The 21,944-nt window shown below is 30.8% G+C and overlaps 1 protein-coding gene across 1 annotated transcript; it reads right to left on the bottom strand.

Annotated features, from left to right (window-relative positions):
- Positions 1-3,666: 3,666 nt before the first annotated feature.
- Positions 3,667-21,719, bottom strand: LOC119689881 (putative uncharacterized protein DDB_G0282129). Its single transcript, XM_038104812.1, has 4 exons — positions 20,941-21,719; positions 20,650-20,833; positions 6,103-6,434; positions 3,667-3,796 (listed from the first exon to the last, which is right to left on the bottom strand). The coding sequence occupies exons 1-4, from the start codon at positions 21,695-21,697 to the stop codon at positions 3,699-3,701; spliced, it is 1,371 nt and encodes a 456-aa protein (XP_037960740.1). The 5' UTR covers positions 21,698-21,719; the 3' UTR covers positions 3,667-3,698.
- Positions 21,720-21,944: the final 225 nt, after the last annotated feature.

Here is a 21,944-nt window from a genome sequence, read left to right on the forward strand (position 1 = left end):
TAGGGATTTGGAATCAACCCCATCACCATATTAGTTTGTCCATTGCTTAGTCCATTGCTGGTGGCTAGAAAGCAGAGCAATGCCGTTCTCAGAATATAAAGGATGTACATAATAAAAGCCATGAAATATATTTAAAAATTAAACTAATTTTAGTTGAATCAAATTTTGTTTTAATTTATTAATTATAGTTTTTTATTTTTGTTTTTGTTTGGAAGCCTTCGATATTTGTAGCCTTCAAGTGTTAGAGAAAGTGTTTATTCATTTACACATAAGAAAATTTTAACAATTATATTTGTTTCAAATATATGTATATATATAGAGAGAGTTATATTACGAGTATAATAAATATATTTCAAAAAATTCTTTTTCTTTCTTTAGTTCTTTAAAAAAAAAATAATATTATGTATTCAATTATGTGTTCTAAATATTCTCACTTCACAAAGTTGATTATGTTTTAATTCCTTTAATTTAACCAATTTCAGTATTTTTAATTATTCTAATAGTATCAATTGTCTATGTAGGTGTTGAAATTATTTTCTTTTATTTTATTTGATTAATTTTCAAAATTTTAACAGGTGTTTTAGTTTCAATTACTCTAGGATCTTCTTTATTCTCTGTACCCTTCAATCGGTCAGTTAGTCTCAAGTAATAGTAACAGTAGATCAATTAATTTAAATAACTTTAATTTATTTAGTAAGTTAAAAAAGCTTTTGTACTTTCGTACCTTTATTTTTTTATTATTATTAAAAGTAGCATTCAATTATTTAAGCCGATTCAATTTTTGATTTGTGGTTAAAATCGATAGATTGACAGATCGATAGATTAACCTGTCAGATTTCAATCATGTCAGTGATCTTGAATGGCTTTAATCGGTATTCAGTATTCTCATCGCTTATGCGCTTCAATCAAACAAATATCAAATAAAATAAGAATAAATTTATTAACAAAAATTATTCACTATATATCTCTATATATAACAGATGTATTTAACATCTATGTTACAGGGATGTGCTGTTAATCCTTTATAAATCCTTGCAGTCTATTGCAGTTTCAAATATTATCTTCATGTATTATCTATTATAGCTTAAATTCACTTCAAAGTTGCAACTTTTGCAATTCGATAATCTAAATTATTTTAACTATTTTAGTAGTAGATTTTAAACTAGTTCGGTGTTACGACTATTTCCTTCAATTTGTATGCCTTTGAGTGTTAATTATATCAAATATTTGAGTTTGCAACATCAGCATCAAGTACTTTATCAAAAGCAAGTGCCAAAGATATTGACATGTCTTTAGCCTCAGTGCCAAAAGCTTTATATATTCATATATATTTATGTACCATACTGCTATTATGGCATATGTCGAGCACAAGTAATCACAGGTATTGTCTATTCGATATTTCTATTTCAGGTTTAAAGTATGGTTTGTTTGAAAAATTCCATTAAAAATATGGATTAATTAACTTCACTCTATTAAAGCCGCATGCCATAGACTCGTGGTCTCTTTAAGGAAGACTGTCACTCGTATTTACCATCTAGACTAAAAATATTTAAATGAATGGTTCCAGCTAAGAGATTGCATTTCACTATTCCTACAGAACTTGCGCCACTAATAAATTAATTTCAATTACTTAATTTATTTAATTAATTAATTTAATTCTGAAATTACTTAATTTCTTCATAAAGTAATGAAGATTTCATAACTGATTTCAACTTCTTACTTGATTTGAACTACAAATTCATGTAACTACATAAGTACTGATTTCTGATAATAGAATGGTTTCAAACTCAGTTCTAGCTTTATTGGTTTGAACTTAGCTTTATAATTTCAAGAGTTAGAGTTTATATTATTCTAGTTACTGACTTTAGGTTTTTCAATAAATGCTGGAATATTAATGAATTTTATAGAAATTTCAATAAATTTCAATTCGTTGGACTTAATTAATTAAAAACATAATAAATTATTTAAATTATGTTATTAACTTAGCGGTGTTAGTGGCTTCTCGTGAAGTATAGCAGGGTCTTAGGGGAAGTAATCACACAAAATGTGGAGTGCAAAATGTTTTAAACTTTTTAAAATATTGTAAAATAATATGAAAATTTTAATAAGATTTTATTTTTAGAAATTGATGAATTCTAATACACTAAGTTTTGTAGATAATAGATGGTAAATACCAGAGACATCTTATCTTTAGCTTTAAGAAGTTATTGAAGATAAACTATTAAAACTGTTCTACTAGAAAGCTTTTAATTACTCATACTATATATGCTGTATTGTCTGTATGATCTGTTTTTCAATTATCTGTTCTGGACAGAACGTGGTAGTAAATTTTATATGATATTAGAAAAAGAAAAAACCGTCTACACTCGGAGATAAGACAGAAGGATCTAAAGCCTACTTTTCAAAATAATTATTCGGCTAAATCGGCCGAATTCCATATATTATTTATAAATATAATATTATGATCTGTCTTAGCGCTAATTATTTATTTTCGATTACTTTGTAGAAAAAATAATTAGATGTATTTAATGAAATTTTTATAATTTGTAGAAAAGATGCTTCAGGTCCCAACAATTATTTTTATATTGTTTATAATAATTTAATTAATAATTTGAAACGAAACATTTGTTTAAGTAAAGTTTTTTGTTTGTGAAGTTAAAAACGATAAGAATTTCTTGACACTTGAAAAGGTTTGAATTTCCTTACCATTAAAATAACTTTGATATAGCTTTCATTTTTATTCAAGAAATCTCTTAAATATGTTGGAATAATTTAAAAATTATAATTAAAAAATATAATTGATTAAAATTATAATCAAAAAATAAATCAAATTTGAATGAAAACATAATTTATATTTATTTATAATTATATTAAAACCATTTTATGTAATTAAATATTTTTTATATTTTAAAATCCAATTAAAATCCAGTAGTTAAAAAATGAAAATATAATGAAATTTCATTATTTTAATTTATGTTTTTAAAAATGCTTAACAAAAACAAAAAAAATTAACTAAATTAAACTTAATTAAAGCTTTTGTCACTTCAACTTCAACAATATTGAATTATTATAAATATTCATATAATATTACTGATAGTATTATCAGTAATATTACTGATAGATATTTTCATCATAATGTGAAATGAATTAATTAATAATTAATATTCAAACGATTTCAAGTGTTTCTAACGATCGACACGATTTATTCAATTACCTTGAATGCCTTTAAACAGTTTTTTTTTATAATTTAATTTCAATTTCCCAATTAAAAATGTATAATTATTTATTAATTATTTTTTATAAAAATTTTAAAGGTTTATTTATATATCAATATCAATATTCCAATATTTCAATATTTCAATATTTTTATTTCCTTAAAATTTGACACATGTAATTGATAAAATATTCATAGACTGTTTATATGTGTATTCATATATATATATATATATATATATTATATATATACATATGTTATAAATTATTTTTGTATATACATATATAATAAAAATTTCAACAAAAAAATCTTCATAAATGATATTGTAATATTATAATAATAAAAACGTAATGCAACAGATTCCTTCGGGGAGAGGAAGTTAGAGTTTGTGTAGCAATTTATTTGTTTGATATTATCGAAGATTTTAATAAATTTTTGTTTATATGATATTTGAATTTTATAATGCATTCATTTATGTTTTTATTTAAAAGTATTTTTCTTGATTTCCATTTGCATTCAAATTTGATTTGACAATGGAGCGCTTCTTCTTCTTGGCAACCATAAAGCGTTTAGTGGAATAGCCTAAAAGTTCAATAAAAAAAAGAAAACAAAAGATATATACTTTTTATTCAAAAATTCAAAATTTAATAATTTTTTTTTAAATAAATAATGAAAATATTAGCCGTACCCTCGTATTATTATTTATTAATTAACACTCAAGAGAAAAGCACACTTAGTTGGGAACGATTAAAACTAAAAATATAGTTTTGAATACGATTTATAAGTCTACTTTAGAAAGACCTTAAAAATAGCTTCAACTTCAAACAAAAGCAACGAAATTTTAAAAAACTAATAATAATTAATTACATTCTTTTAAATCAATTAATAAATATAATAATTTAATAAATATAATAAACTTATGTCTCGTCAAATTTGATAATTTCGTAGGCATACTTCAAAAAAACAATATCGAAAAAATATTAGAAACTAGCAAGTTTATATTTACTCACATTCATATTTCAGACATACATAATGCATACATACACGCATCAACAACATTGCAAAAACAAAAGAAAAACAGAAAGAAACACCAGATAGAAAAATAATATTAAGAAGAAGAAGAATAAAAGAAAACTTTTCATAGAATATTTTCTAAGCCAATAATAAAAACAATGGAATATATAAGATTATAATAAAGCTATTAAATATTAGAATGAGAGACCAAGTGAAGAGTGTTTACGATCACAGAAATAAAAAAAGTGGTGACAGTAACGGATCATAAGCAAATAACTTTGGGGATTAACCAGTGGCACCAATTGTCCTAAATAGATGACAAACTAAAGATATTAATCGGTATTAAAATGACAAAGACTAAGCGTTTTTAAGGATTAAAAAGACATTTAGTTAACTTTAAAAGAACTTCTGCCTTTATGTTTCATATATATAGTATTTTAAAAATCGGTAATATATGCTAGAAATTGACTTCATGGGTCTTATTTAATACAACAGTTCACAGATAATGCAATAGGGAATATTTTTACTGCAATCATCTAACAAAAGTGATGCTGATCTCAAACAATCGTTTTCGTACTAATTTCCCTGATTGTGATAATACCTCAAATTGTCATAAATTTAAAAACCTCTGCTTCGAAACTGAAGAAGCCTTTCATAGACTTATCTAAAAGGGTTGGCTAATCATAGCAATGACAAAGATATTACATCAAATAATACAAGATATTCAATAAGGAGAAATATATGCCTTAAAGACTTAATTCAGTAACTAGGTATAACAATGTAAAGAATGGATCTCTTAGAGTAGATACGATCCCCTGTGTAGTCGATATGACTGCGTAGTAAACTCTTGCTATAACTAGCAGAAATAGGTAGTGTTTGAATTTATAAATAAAATAGAATACTATCTTCTTTGAAAAAAATATTTACTTAAATCTAAGATACACAACTTAAACCTTAAGCATAACTACCAAAACATTAAAATTAATAGTCTTTAGTTGACGGATCTCAAATACTTAAATCTTAACAAGTACTCGTAACGTCTAAACTGGTAATGGAGTATCTAGAAATAATAAGCAATAAACAGTTAAATAAAGGAAATATAATAGCAGTCACAAATGTACGCAAAAGGACAGCGATTTCGCTTGTAGACCCAGTGTCCTTTGTAGCCGAGGAAAACATAACGCTTTCCTATTTATTGAAAATGAAGGAAAAAAGAACAAAGATGACTATAATCGACTATATCAAATTTAAAATCGCTGACAAGGACACATGATCTAAGTCAATAAAAACTCTCTTTTAAAGTTATTAAAGAATATCTCCAGAATTATATTAGGAGTAGTGACAGAACATTGTAAGTTTAATTGTCAACTAAATAATTAGGGAATCTCCAATTTGAAAGTCTGCAGGATTTGGAAGCAGGAATAGCAGGCAGCAAAGCACGTGCTGAAAAGTGACCCGCACTGATGCAAAAATGAGAAAAACACCTTATTAAATAAATAACACCCGATGGTGACATGTCGGTAAGATATCTTATCGGTAAGATAACCCAATGCTACTATTTATGGGGCAAAATATAGTTAGTATTTAGAATCAGGGTGCTTTATATTAATCAAAATAATAACATATGATGAACTAAAAAAAATTAATATATGAAATATGGTATTTCTGTTCTAGTCTTATAAATAACATATGTAATAATAATAAGTATATGTATTAAAATAAAATAAAATGAAATCGGTTTTACTTTAAACTTTTTTAATACAATTGCTCTCCTAGCTTATTTATTGACCTACCGTTAATTAAATAGCACCTCCAACTACTGGCTGTTGGGAGTGATGGTTTCATTTACAAAAAGAAAACTCTTTGATACTTACGATTGCCGGTAGCAGTGCGTGGTGCACTCATTTCATATTTGGGCATAGTTTCAACATTGACAGGTACCCCATAGTAATCGACAACAGCCGGTTCAAGCCAGGAGTTGGGCATACCGTAGTCCACATCCTCAACGGCTGCTGGATAATCGTAGTTGTTCATATTGGCATTGCCATAATACATTTTGCCGTTGTTGTATGTGTCGGCTGCTGGGTAGGACATATAACTATTTGCGTTCTCCTCCTCGGTATCCTTACGTGCACGTTCACCAGCTTCCACAAGCGCTACAAGTGCCAACATATCTGCGGGCGTAAGGTTTGTATCGCGTTTGAGACTACCATGTTATCACCGAACCAAACGCAACGCAAACGCAACGCAAACGCAAGTATTCCGAACGTAATGGACGTAGTGGAAAATATTGCAAGGAAATAGAAAATAAATATTTTATTAAAAAATATGAATGAATTGTAAATGAGTGAGTGTGGAAAAAGAAATTGTATTCAGTGTAGCTGAGCTGAGCTGAGCTGAGCTGAACTGAACTGAACTGAACTAAACTGAGATATACTGAATCGAGTTCGATTCAGTTGAGTTCAGTTGACTTGCTTTGCGCTGTACAAATTATGAAAATTTTAGTGACCTTTAAGCGCCGCCAGCTTTCTTCCAATATGTTCGGATGATGGTGCGTGTGTTTGTGTATCCTATTTTGTTATTTTTTATTTAAATCAACAATATTCTTTGAAACGTTTATAAATTATTCATAAACAAACAATATTCGCTGAATTTGAAATATTAAAGCAAACAAGCGTTAACAGTAATTGCAAAAAAGTTAGAAAATTTTTCTTTAATAAAAATGATTGGGAAAGTTTCCACACGTTTTCATTCCACGGGCATGATGCCATTACACATTCAAAATAAAAAGATGAATTTGTAGAAAATAATTATAGTCATCGATCGAAAGAGTTACCAAGACATTAGCAATAGTTTGTAGAGTAGGTGCGCTGCTAAAGAGAAAGCATTGCTCTGAACCTATAATGTTTGTCTCGGAGAATACTCATATAAAGGTTCCAGAGTATAAGAAGAATATTTAAAATTCGACAACACCGGACAGAAAATAATGATTTTCGATTAGATTTAGACATAATTTCTACATTTAAAATTTTCAAAGCCTTTATTCAACACTTGGCTTGAGACCTCGTTACAAGCATCTTCAAATAACTGAAACGTATCAAAGTACAATATTTCATCACTTCATGAACGTCCCAGTAAAATACCTTCAAAAACCACTAAAATGACTTTTAAATATTTAGCAACAGATCAGGAAAGGTCAATCGTATAAAGCATTTAATGATTTCACATATCAATCCATTATCTATATTAAAATTTTATGCAAGTGTACATTCTTTTTCTTCATAGAATTTTTTGGCTTATATGACATGATACAACTTTATTCCAGAAAATAGTGCCATTTTGAAGCACACGAAATATACACATGAGCAATATCATATGTTATTACCCAAATTAAAGCCAAGCTTATAAAACACCCTACAAACCAAGAATTATATGAGTCTAAATAGTCTGGTTAATTAGCATTAAACCAGAAATTATATACTTTCGGGCAAATAACTGCACTATATTTGCACTGATATGTTAACAAAATTCTACAATATGGAACATCATAATGTACACTTTAATATAAAATGTTTAAGCCACTCAATACCACAAAGTAATGGAGGAGTTGCCGTTAGGACTTGGGTTCGACTATGTCTTGGGTATACACACATAACACTTACTTGTGGGAAACAATAAAGATTTATAGCCTTTCTGTAGCCCAACCAAAATGGTATCGACTGGCGATATATGTAAACAAATTATACGACTTCCAACTTACAGCAAATACTACATACTTCATATAGCACTGAGTATTAGTGATATAAATATGCAGTGCAATAAGGAAGTGCAATAAACTTTATTATTCGGAGAAAACCAATTTACAGATCTCACATTCTGGTAGTTAGGATCGTGTATAGTTAGTCAGGTTGCAATAATTTGATGACTCTGTAGAATAAAATAAAACAAAAAGAGTAACTATATCTTTTTATGAACTTATATTTTAATATGTCTTTCACTTTTTAAAGTTATTTTTATTAAGTTTCATCTGCCGTATCGACATAGATTATTCAATAGATTACTTACTATTTTCTTCCATACTCCGAATGTGACACAAAAAAACTTATTTCTGGGACCAGAGTTACAAGTTGTTTTTTTGATTAATCCTTTTAAGTAAGACCGAATACGAAATAGTGTTTATGCTATATATATGTAAGGCATATATTTTTTAACATATTTCTATAAGCACATATCTGGTTGTATTAAATTTTAAGTTTTGAACCGCACCAACACACCCCGATCTTTATGTATCTGTAGTCCTGTAGTCTTTGTCGATTGTTTATAGATAAAACTTTTTTTAACTCTCTGATCTTATTAGAGACTTTTATACATATAACCATTAACCCATTTAGTTTTAGGTGTTAACACAGAGACGTGAATAATATATAGTAATTGGGTACTTTTAATGTGTAAATGTCAATACAATAGCTTTATGTATCAGATTGGTATAATTCAAAATAGTTTCTCTTAGTTCTAAAGTTCTAAACCGAAAACCTTAAGCAATATGAGTTTCTAAAATTCTTTGAATTGTTCATTGAGTGTTTATGAGATTTAGACGTTATATTCTGGTGTCCGACTTTATATGATTTTAGAGGGCATCAAAACAGTTCACCTTATACCAATAGACAAATATTTAAATTATATTATTTATTTAAAAAAGAAGAAAACGCCATTAGAGGTATTTGAAGGTGAATCAACAGAAGTGCATATAAAAATTATAAGGCGATTATAACAGCAAAGCTGACATCCGAAGTGGGCGCTCACAGGAAATACGTGGTCATAATTTCAATTTTTCAGTCATCTTCTCTTCAACCACAAAATGTCGTAGGTTTCTGTTTTGTTGATTTGTTGTTGTTGTTTTTGTTGTTGTTGTAGCTGTAGCTGTTATTGTTTTTGGTATTTTATTTTGATAAAATTTGGACAGAGTGTCACAATAGATTCTTGTTTGCATAAAGCACACTCAACTTTCACATTTTCGTCCTCTATTCGTAGGTATGTGTGTCCGTTGAAAACAATTTACCCAGCCGACTGAGGTTTTGGAACTTTGGGTCATTGTCACTTAAAAGTCTTACATTTTTTCAAAACAAATTTTACACATTAACCACATCAAATGAAATTATTTTTGAGTTCCCTTTTAGAGTTCTATGTGGAAGAAGTTTGATAAACTGACGTTATGGCAATTAATTTTATTTGGTTTAAAAGTTGGAATTTAAAAACCTCTCATTTAGTTGGGGTGTGAGTATTCATGATGGTAACAGAAAAGCGGTTACTTATTTATATTCCAATTTTTAGGTGTTATAATAAATACAAATTTTTATATCAATAATTAAACGTTTTAAGTAACTTCCAAAGGTTTGGTTTTTATAGAAGATGTACTTAACCAAAAAATTAAGCCGTTAATCTTACTTACATTATGGATATGTGACCTTCTATCCTTTAAGTAATCAATATAGAATTATATCAATGTAAGATTACTTATCATTAAATCTTCAAGACATAACTATGAAAACAGTTAATCAAACTCAATTATAATTTGCTTAGTTCAAAAATGGATGACACTTAACGGCCTGACTACACAAATTAGGCAGTTAATTAAACTATACTCGTATATCCAATAAATTTACACATTTATTTTGAATGACCCTAGAGTAAAGTTCAGAGAAATTTTTGATACCTGAAACATATCAGATGACAATGGAAATAGTTTTGATACCTCCAAACCGTATTTAGAATTATTAAAGAGTAATTAACATATTACAGTGCGTTAGCATGAAACAATGGATGAAGTAAGACTTCACCCCTTCACATTAAAGCAACCATCAACTGAGTGGAGAAAAGTTGATGAGGCTGGTTCACCAAACAAGTTTTGTTATGTCTTATTATGGCCTATGTGATATGATATAATATGATATAATTTTAATGAACTATCTTGATAAAGAAAAAGAAACCGTAGCGAATATTAAATTGTGGAAAAAGTACCCTAATACCAATGTAATACACCGACTGTCAGGCATAAAATACAATGGATCAATAACATCTAACACTTTACTCGACATACTGTAATTTTTAAAATCGTTTGATGTCAGTAATGTGACTTGTATAAGCGGATGCAGTAAAAAATTGACTCCAGACACGTATTTGTCGCTATTTATGCAGAATCAGATAAGGGGTAAATAGTTGGCTTGTTTATTTATAAGACTATATTAATATGTACACATAAAAAAAAAATCAAACAAAAACCAAAGAATATGAAATGCTCTCTAGTACCGATGAAATCTCAACACAGCTGATAATGGCTACTCAAACTCACAAATAAAGTTAGACATTCTCAGAGACAATCGAAGGCTATAACCAATTCTAGTTTTCTTGATGAATGACAACTATGACAATGTATAGGATAGATTCTGAAACAAAGTTACACTCAGTGCGATAATGTAGGACAAAGTATCTTAGTGGAGAGTTCTGATATCCTATACAGCAAAAAACTCTACATTCGTCGAAAATCGAAAAATCTATTTCAAATGTTTCTTCTCAAAACAATAAAATGGGTCTACTTGGTTCACCTTAAAGAGATTTTTGCAATTGTAAGGGTACAAAAAGAACTACAGAAAAGTATGAATCAGAATATTACAACTCTATAGATGGAACCATTTCAAGGACATTGTAATGCTTCAAAATACGAAATAGGCCTTGAAGGTTTTCAGATTTCATAATTTTTTAAGTCAAGATATCTGATATATTATACGTAGGTTAAATATCTATACTTATAAACCCAATTTTATTTAAACGCTTATATTGAAAATTTCTAAATAAAATTTCCGTTGATAATGACAGAAGGACAAATACGAGAACAAATCCCTAATTAATCGAATCCTTTTCAATATTTTTAATAGGTTTTAATAGGTTATGCCTAATAGGTTTTGGAGCAGTGTGAGGATTGAAGTGAATTTAAAAATTTACGAATTTAATTACTAGAAAAAATCCTACGTCCATTAAGTACGTAGGCCGATTGCAAATTGACGGACATTAATAAATCCTTGTGAGCTTTATGTCTTTGCATGTTACATTTGTTGAAACCATTTTTCCATGTATAAAACAAAAGCATAAGAAAAATGCAGAAAATAAATTATTTTTGCAACCGACAGGATGTGAAATATTCTGCATCGGGAATCCTTGTGGGCTTTCCTGGAAATGCCAACACACTGAAAAGACATGCATGCAATCACGCAACTTCAAGAATCCATTTTGTACTAATTTGGTGCATTCCTTGCAATCGTTCTCTTCATGTGCACTGTTTCCAAGGAATTTTGCATGAATCATGAAGTCTGCATCCTCTGATGAAATATGTTTGTAACTGGGTTACACGCCAGAGTGAAATTCTCACACCAGTTGTTGTGAAATTATAGTTCAACAAACTGAAGTATGGGTTCAAAAACTTAACAAAACTGCTCACAATGCTGAATAGTTCTCTTCAGACGACACTCCAATAGTGGCACTATATTAATAATGGATATTAATATAGTAGAGTTGGCTAATAATTCAAATTATAAGTTGAGCTTAATCAAGTAAAAAAGGTAGTGAAATATTGAAATACTCTTAGCTACTGCTTGGACTGAAACTATTCAAAACATCGTAAATTGTAAATTGTAAGTTATTATATTATATGACATATAATGACATAGAATTTTAATTTCTTCAATCGGATACGAATGCCTTTGCTTTTATATACAGTTATATATAGATTATAAGCTAGCCAAGTTGCGATTAAAGCAGGATCAGTTTGAGTTGTTGGAGCAACAAATGGTGCAGTATATAGTTGCCATCATGAATGCTCTTTTGTTCTTTGTGGAATGAAAGGTTTACAATCTGCAATCTAGGTATTAACCCAATGGGATTCTGATTCATTAAATAATTACATATGCATTCTTCCCTGTTAACAAATATTCGGGGTTATTGGTTTTTAACATTAGTTTTACTGTGTTTGTAGACTTTCAATGAAGTAGAAAGTTGTAATATTACAATAAAAACTCGGTTGACTTTTTTCAAATATCTGTAAATTTTTCAGTCCACGTTGGTGTCATACTCTTCTTCGTCCATTTTAATTGTTGGTTTTCTTTACTAGTAGCTGTCTTCTACCCATTTACGAGGACTGGAATCGTTAACTCAAAGTCCATAAATGCGTTAAAATCATCAAGCTCATAAGCGAAAAACAAATTCCCATGCCATACTCATTCGAAATTGTAGCGGGCCATGGAAGCAGTCTAATAGTATTTTTTTTTTTTTTGTGGGCTTAATTACTCTGACGCCCACGTCAATACGCATTTCTTCAAATAAACTAATTAAAAATATTAAAGAGAAAACAGAATTTATTTTCCTTTAAGCGCGTCAACATATTAAATTATTATTATCATAGCAAATTGCCTAGCAGAGTGGGTGATTGGGCGATTGGGCGATTTGGTGAATGGATGAGTGGATGAGTGGATGAGTGGATGATTGAGTGAGTGAGAGGTGTAGGCAGTGTAGAGTAAAGTGAATTAGTACATATTAAAATGGCTCGCATTTTTGGTGGGTTTATGGGTAACTAGGCGACCTATGACATGCAACTCAATTAATAATATTCTGTGCGTCGTATTAATTTAAGCGTAAATTCCAGAAAGTACAAGGATATTAATATTTATTAATATTAAATTTTCTACTAATTGTAACTAACACACGCTAGTATAAGATACTCGTACACGACTGGATACACTCCAACAAAAAGTAAACAGAAACGCATAGAACAGAACGTTTATAAACAAATGAGGACTGTTTTCATGGAAGACAGGAAAATCGTTCATGGTGAGTAGATAGTGAATATATTTGTCTGAAGTAGGACCACGCACATGTAAGGCACATGTAAGACACACTAAGCACAAACTTCCACTGTGAACGAATACATAAACTGCGTCAAATGGGCTTTATCTACATTCTACATTATGTACCCGACGTATTTCCTTAGAAAAAGCATTCTGCTACAAACATTTCTGTACAAATGAGTTTGTTTTCATTTTAGTTTAATTAATTTATATGTTATTATTTGATTAGCATAAGTTTGTATTTCATTTTCTTCTTTCGATTTTATTTGGCTTTTCTTCTTGACTCCATAATAATAAAGTAATGAATACGACGATGTCCTTGCAGGCGTGAAATGAAGTTATCATTTTTCGCACTGCGATTGCATTAAACGCTTCAAAGGTTGCCATATGTGTTTAATTATCGGCAGTGTTTTTTCGAGATTCCGCTACTAAAGACTAATTAAAGGCGAAATATAGTATACAGCAATACTTAGAAGTAGAAATATAAAAATTATTTATGCATTAAGTTTCGAACAAAATGAACATGAAAAGCAAATACAATAATCCATCGAAATGTAGACAGGATTGAATTGCCACGATTGTTCCGAAAGCCATCCTGCATGCGAGCCTGGATAGCAGTGTTGCTTTTATTGTTTTCCTTCTTATTATCCTACTTGTATTCCTGGAAACTGAGTCCATGCCGAATAATGCCCTGTATTAGCTCTTAAAGCGCTTAACAAGCGTACAGTAAACCATGAAGGCAACAGGCATTTTAATTACTCGCTTAAGTCATCAAAAAGTTTACAAAAATAATAAAAGGGAAACGAAAATATATAAGCAATAAAATAATAAAATTTAATACTTCTACTTTACGTAAAACGAAATAATAAATTTTATATGAGCAAGTAATTTTAAACGTTTTGACATAAAGGCAGGCGACGAACAAATATTAATGACGCCTTTGCGGTGAGCGCTCGACGCACGAGTCGCATGCAAAGGCAACACACGGAACGAAATGTTTTTAAGGAGTTCAAAGCAATCGAAACGCAGAGAAGAGTTTAGGGGAAACCCTATTGCACTGGCTTTGACACTGACTCCAGCAGTGAAGCGACAAGGGAGCTGAAGTTTCTTAGGAATGCTTTGGGACACACTATGTAATGGGTGGTGGTGTAGCCCCAAAGGTGTTTCACAGATTCTACTAACGCTGAAGCCTTATCAATATACTAGTGGAGTAACTCTTATTTATTCGAACTCTAGCACATTGAGCATTCACTTGAAACAAAGACATTCAATATTTTCATTCTACTCGTTCCAAATAAAATTCATGTTACAATTTGTATTTTTGTATTTTACAAGATATACTATAATTCTTCTCTACCAACCTTTTTAACCCTTTTATATATCCTGCACACTAGGGTGGTTCCAAAAAGAGTCTTTTTTTTGCGAAAGGCTATAGTGCGCAAAAGTTCTCTCTAGTATAGAGGAGAATACTGTAAAAAAATAAAAACTATTGGTTGATATCTGCCGTTCGCGCATCGCCTTTAAAAGTTGGCAAAACTGATTAAATCGATCATTTTCCATGGTAGCTGTGATTAAAAATCAAACATACGCAAGTAGAACGAGCATACGCAAGCGCTGGAAAGATCAACGACGATGTTAGTTGAACCTCGCTCCAAACCCTGGCGGAAACTACATCCAAACATATAACTTCAATTGGTACCAGAGGAACTGACTATATTAATACGTATGTGATACGAACGCCATGGTGTTAAACCTTCACACCAGGCTTAAGTGACCACGTTAAATCACTTTATACTTTTATTTATATAGTGTGCACTGAACGATTTATTGGATTGGTATTATATTACTGGAAGCACATGTGACGAATAAGGAATTTTGTCAAATAGTAACTAATTAATTAACCATATATCTATTTACGCATGTGATTAGGTCAGAACCCAACGAGTTTTTAATGATTAATCCCATCTGTCTGCCAATATGATCGTCGTCAGTTAGGCCATCTCGTCGTCAGTTAATTGCAGACATAGATATATACTATGAAACATATACACATTTATGTACATATACATATATGCTATCAAATTCAAATCTTTAAATCGTGGAGTTAAATTCCTTTCTTCACTTTTTTACACCATATTTCAAAATTCAGTATTTTCATAAAAATTTTCTTACATAGTATATCCTTGAACAATAGTTGTTTTTCCTTAAAACAAATGTATTGATTGGTCCATCTTCCAAACAAAAACGTGTATTGCTCTCCTTCAGCGGAAAATTTAATCAATGAGTTTGGGAAATAGGAAGCCTTCAGCGACATATCGCTTTGATGCTGTAATATTGCCGATAATTACCTATAGTTCTGCTGCAGAAATACAAAAGCTGCAATCAATCGTTGATGACGTCAAGCAATGAACCCATAAAGGACGATGTAATAAGTGGACTTCATTTCAAAAATAGTATACGTTTCAGTCATTGATTCCACTTATGAGAAGTGCAGAAAGAAACAATTTTTAAAATAATTTTCATTTCCAATTAAAAAAACGAACAATTTTCTGAAGAGGTATAAGTTCACAGAATACTAGGAATCATATTTATCTCTTGTAATGCAATAAGGATGCAGTATAAAGCCAAGTTGAGTACGAAAATAAAAGTCAGCAGCAGATCAGCACTAATTGGAAATGCTTGACTTGCCATCTTAATAATCCTTTTCTCTGCTTTCAACAGCAAAAAGACTAATTTGTGGGTTAATTAAAAAATAAGAACAACATCTGAGTGCAATAATTTTTGGATGAAGTTCTTTATTTTTGTGACCTCAATAAACCACAGAAAAATCGAGTCAAGGATGGAATAGTACTTATGAATGCAACTAAGGGCGTATAAATACAACATTTATATTGAAGTTGAGCTTAAGTATCTATTATTTGTTGGAAAAATTACTGCCTCTTGACTACAATAGACAGGAATACAGCAGTAGGATTGCTCAAAGTCATTATTAACAAGAAATTCAATTTGAAACAACAAATATTTATTATAGTGCTTAGTTATGGATTGAACTATGTCAACTTAAACTATTCAAGTTTCCGCGACATGATTCTGCGAAATTGGTATTTGAAATTTTAATCTGAATCAAATAAATACCGAAGTAGTCTTCACAAGAGGAAATCCGACAAGACTCCCACATGCAAAGGCGAAGGCCTTGCATGTTAACCTAAGCAATCCTACGAATCTACGAAGAACGTCAAAAATGTCAGAGAAACACAGTAAACATATGCAAATCAAATGAAATCTGATAAGTGAATTTCATTTCTGTACTATTTATAAATACGTATCTGCGTGCATTTAGACTTCATGAATTTCATTTTAATAAATTATGCCGTTTGCCGTTCGCCGTTTGCCGTTCGCTTTTCGGTTTCTAAAAATGTTGCGTATTTCTTGGGAATCCTTAAAGCATTCCCATGTCGTCGTCGCAGTTTTTCGATCGCATTCATTAATCTTGACTCAATTCAGCTTCACTTAAGTCAGTCCGTCAAAAAGGTTTAACCAACATGTGACGATATTAAAAGGACTTCGGCAGTATGAAACAAAATGAACCAAAACCCATACTCCCCGAAAACGCGACCAAGAGAAAGTATAGAGAAAAAGCCAAAAAATTAAAAAAAAAAATAATAATAAATAAATAAAATAATTTGCCAGCAACGCTTAAGCATGGCGGGCATTAACTTAACTTTTGATATATTTTACCATATCCTTTTAACTTTCTCCTTTTTCAGGCTTTTTCTGGCTTTTTCGGGCTGGCTTTCTGAAGTGAAAGGATGCGGCGGCTTTCATTATGAAATGCGAACACGTTTTGCGCGACAAATGCCTTTGCGTAGGCGAACGGCGAACGCCGAACGTTGGCAACTTTCCCATGTTCTTTTTGTTTTTTCCTTTTGGCAATTTTTATTTTATGACGTTGTTGTACGCGCTACAATCAGCATTACAGATAATGGTATTTACATGATATATTAGCATAGTTATCTGCCCTAAATACACATAGGTTAGGCTTTTTATTCATGCCTCTGTGAATTTGATGTGGTCACCTAAAGCAATACTTTCGATTGTATTTAAAATATATTCAGGATCAAATAAAATACAAATTTTTTTATACAGCGCTAAGCGCTAAACGCTAAGCGTTAAGCGCAAAGCAATAAGCGCTAAGCGCTTAGCGTTAAGCGCCAAGAGTTAAAACGCCAAGAGTTAAGCGCTAACGGTTAAGCGTAAAGTGTATGCGTTAAATGTTTAAGTACAATTATAAGTTTTCATTTTTTTGAGGTATGATTAGATTTAAATATTTAAAATATTGTATTTTATTTACATTTAATGAAATTTATTTTATTTTTATTTGTAATCAAATTTAGTTAGCACACTTATGTTGACCAACATTAGCTATAGGCCTAAGTGGATCCCTCTAGAATCGCCAGTATAACCTAACCTAACCTATCAAAAGTATCAAATTTAAATAATCTTTTGAAATGTTGAAAATACTTTAAAAATACCTCGTCGAAAACGTTGTTTTCATAAAATTATATTTGATTAAATTGTATTCTTTCTTAAGGAAGAAATCGGATATATAAAATTCATACACGTGTTTGTTCTTTGACTCTTTTCAAGTCAAAGAACATCACGTAAAATGAGATTTTTCAGGCAAAAACGCTTACCATTGAAATCTGGTCTACAAAATAACCATGTAAATTATTATATGTATAGGTATATATATTTAGGCGTCTATAAATTATTTTTTAACTTGCATTAGGTTTTTCAACTTGATATGAAGTAAGAAAAAGTTAAATTTTTAAAGTTGAAATATAAAAATAAAATACCACTGAGTTGGTTTTAACAACAAGGAAGATGAAGTTGACGAAACCGTTGATAGCCTCACAAAGAAATGAGCCGATACATACCTCACGAAATCCGGGTCTTACAGCAATACTCCACTTACAACATCAAATATGGTTAATTTTCAAAATGATTCAATTTGACGGTACAAATACTTAAGGTTTCTTGGTATAATAGATCAGAACTTGGATTGATGACTAATCTTTTAAATTGATATGAGTTGTGCTTTTAAGAAAAGCGAAAAGAGTAAGGTTGCTAGTAAATGCTAGTAACTAGCACAAAGTTATAAGCTAAGCATTTGAGTTGATAAGTTAAGCATTTGAATTATTATTTGCATCCCAAAACTAAGATATATGTATATGTGGTTGTCACCCTGAATAAAAATTACAGAAAATATGTAATAACTAATTCAACCGACTCTTCAGAACGTTCCGTGAGTTGGATGAAGAAGCCAACTCAGAATTGTGAAGACATAGGTATATCATATCAGAATATAATATGTTATATTAGAAGTGATACGATATATTGAAAGGCATAATATTGCACACAAAATTTGCCTTTAAAAATTTTCGCGCCTTTTAAAATTGCACCTAACCAAACACAATACCAGAACTACAATCTACTACCAGTTGTCGGATACGTCCACATCAAAATAGACTGAATATAATGATGATTTATTTAGAACAAACAAAATTATAAAATTGTCTGGATATCACGCTCATGGACAAAGAAGAACTCAAAGATTTTTTATTGATATTGACAGTAGGTCAACACGTCGTTCATAATATATAAAAGCAATAAAGAATATAATCATATGTTTGAAATAAAATCCGTGCTAGACTTGTCCTCAGCAAACTATAATTTTTTATAAGAAAAGTCACTTTTATACGCACCAGCAGTTAGTTTCCTATTTTGAAGTTAAATAGTTTATATTTTTCTAAAGAACAAGGAAAACATATTAATAAAATTATTTATATGGTAGATACATATGTTATGTGTGTGTGTCTATATATTTATACATTAATAAAAACAAGTTAACGTTAAATGAGCAGATACACATGTATCTAGTATCTTGCATGTATCTAGTATCTTGTATCTAGTAAACAAATAAAAACGAAAATTTCGAAATGAAAAATAAATATCCTCTGAAATTATAATAAATTCGCATGAAACAAAATGAAATAAAAATACAACTAAATTTAAAGAAAACAATTTAAAAATATTTACAAAATCAAGGACGAACCCTTTAAAATAGTTTCTGAATTGCAATGGTTTCTAATAGCAATGGTAAATAAACATCATGTACACGTATTTATTTGCGATCATCACGAGTAAATAATTAGAGCAGTAAGATTCACTAGAAGTCCACGAACGAGGAAAATGTCACCGACCTACTTCTGTTGTTTATCACTGTAAAGAGAAGATATTGCATCGTGACCTCAAAATCTATTGTGTATGTTGCTTGGACTTAGAGGAACTCACTAAATCTCACCTCTTCAACAAAAAGTAGTATTCCTCCTAATCCTCAATATTTTAGTTCATAATCGGATTTTGTGTATCAATCTTCTTCAATCTTCTATCGCTTATGTATTAGAGAAATGCGGCTTCACAGCATATGTTTCGCATCTCTTTCCGCTCTTTGCAGAGCCTGTGAATTCCATCGTGGTAGCTTAACCTACAATGTACTGATCAAATTATGTTCCAATACTCAAATTCCCTATATCTACTTAGATTGTAGGTCCCTTTAAGTATTTTAGAATGTCATTAATAATTATTATTTGTTTATTTATGTATTTATACAACATTGTCTTGGTTCATTGGCCAATGCAATAGAATATTAGATGTCGAATTGTCTCTACCTTATTCCTATTCCAGATAGGGGTTGAAATATTCCCGAGGTAAGGTATACCGGTAGTTAAAATTGGCTAAGTTGGAATTCATTTAGCAACAACCTGTACTATATAACTACGAGTATAAGCAAATGGATTTGCACATGAACATCGAAACAGCAATGAAGTCTGGTACCATGGGATGCAAATGCTTTAGTTGTCCTGAACTCGGAGTGACTTCCTCACGAAGTAGGAAGTTATATCTAAGCATATAGTTATTTCTAGAAAAATTTATTCCAAAGAGGCGTTATCCAGATAATGCGCCGATGAATTAAATCCACACAACAGGTCCCCATGTAAAATAGCTAGAACTCATGTATCTATCGCGGAAAGCTCCAAACAATACTAATTTCAAAGAAAGGTTGAGATGCTAACTCTAGGTGGGATAGAGTTCCTTCTGATTGAAATTCGATAATAACTTTTTTGTTGTTCTGTGCTTCACAAGGAGGTGACAATGAATTTGTACTTCTATCCGCATAGCTCTCTATTATATATTAAACTACGTAGCTTTGAATATATGGTGTAGGGTGTAAATAAATACTTTTATAAGCAGGGATGTTTTAATGTTGGCATTTAAGTTTTCTAAATGCCATCACATCTGTGATAAGTAGACATCACATCTGACGATATAATTTGTAAACGTTTTCTTGGAATATTTATTGTTTATTTTAAATTTTCATTGAATCTTCTTTTTTCATTGTTTCATTTTTTTGCATCTGTTATTGTTATTATTTGTATTTTTTATTTTCATTGTTGTTTTACTTACCGCATGTCGGCATATTTGTTAATTTTGTTCATATTTGCACGTTTATTCCGTTCAACATCAACGAGTGTTCCATAATAACGATTAGGATTGGAATACTGCACAGGAAACACAACTGGTTCCATATAGGTTTCAGAGTTGAGCAAATTTTGTAGATTATCATAGGCTTTGCCACGATATGAGGGAACTGAAAAAAGTTTAAGAGAAAATAAAGAGAAACGTTACAAAGGGAATTCATAAAATAATTGGACGAAATTCAGAATATATTTATTACTACAACAAGCTATATGTTACCTCTTTGTGCTGGCACATAGTCATCTATATCCTGCAAATCAGTATACACAATTGAGGGATCCAATTCATCGGTCCACATACCATTTGGCACCCCAGCCAAATTCGAAGACTGCCCCATTGAGTTCATTGAACTGACTGATGGCACACTCGCTCCTGCGGGCAATGTGTTTAAATATGGATTGTTGTTGTTGTTGTTGTAGTAGTCAGTATTAATGTAGCCATTATCATAGCCTACACCATTATAGCCAATGCCAACACCATTGGCAACAGTACCAACACCGGCGCCATATAAATACTGTTGTGATGGTATGCCACGTTTATGCATCAACGGTGGCACATCATCCACATAAAAGTCGTCGTTATAGAATTGCGACTGTTGTTGTTGTTGTTGCTGTTGTTGCTGCTGCTGCTGCTGTTGTTGTTTTTGTAGCAATTGTTGTTGTTCGAGTTCACGCTGACTAGCAGCGGCAGCAGCTTCAACCGCAGCGGCAGTTAGACCGGCCGCAATGGCGGTATTAAAAAGGTCTTCATTTGGTGGCATTGAGATGGCAGCTGCAACTGGTGTTACCATCTCGGTTTCCATTGGCTGTGACTGTGGGAATTGTTGCTGGTGTTGCTGTAATGTTTGTGACATTGGTGCGTTGAATGATGCAGGCACTACTTCAGGGCTGGATTTTTTATCTAAAGCATTGTTAGGGGGCACATTATTCAGAGAGGAAATGGGACTTGGCATGCCATTGTATATTTGTTCCTTCATGCTTAGATTATTAGATGACCTCTTAACTATGAGGGAGCGTGCGTGTATTTAAAGGAATGTTGAGTAGAGCGTAGTGCACGGAACATGAAGTACGGAAGAATATAAGGCACATGAAAAGGAAATAAAAAATGAGCACAATTAAATTAATTTCTTTGTGTGAATGCGTTTAAGAAAAGAAAGTAACCAACATTCCGAAATTCCTCTACTGTTTTATTATAATTTGTAAACTTTTATTTTTGTTACATTT

The sequence above is a fragment of the Teleopsis dalmanni genome, chromosome X (assembly GCF_002237135.1).
Source record: "Teleopsis dalmanni isolate 2A chromosome X, ASM223713v2, whole genome shotgun sequence".
Classification (NCBI taxonomy): Eukaryota; Metazoa; Arthropoda; class Insecta; order Diptera; family Diopsidae; genus Teleopsis; species Teleopsis dalmanni.

Excerpts from the sequence above, each read along its gene's own strand:
- LOC119689881 (XM_038104812.1), bottom strand. The coding sequence starts at position 21,697 with ATGAAGGAACAAATATACAATGGCATGCCAAGTCCCATTTCCTCTCTG. Across the intron at positions 6,435-20,649 it reads AACAAATATGCCGACATGCG|TCTCAAACGCGATACAAACC; the intron begins GTAAGTAAAACA and ends ATAACATGGTAG. Across the intron at positions 3,797-6,102 it reads ACGCACTGCTACCGGCAATC|GCTATTCCACTAAACGCTTT; the intron begins GTAAGTATCAAA and ends TTGAACTTTTAG.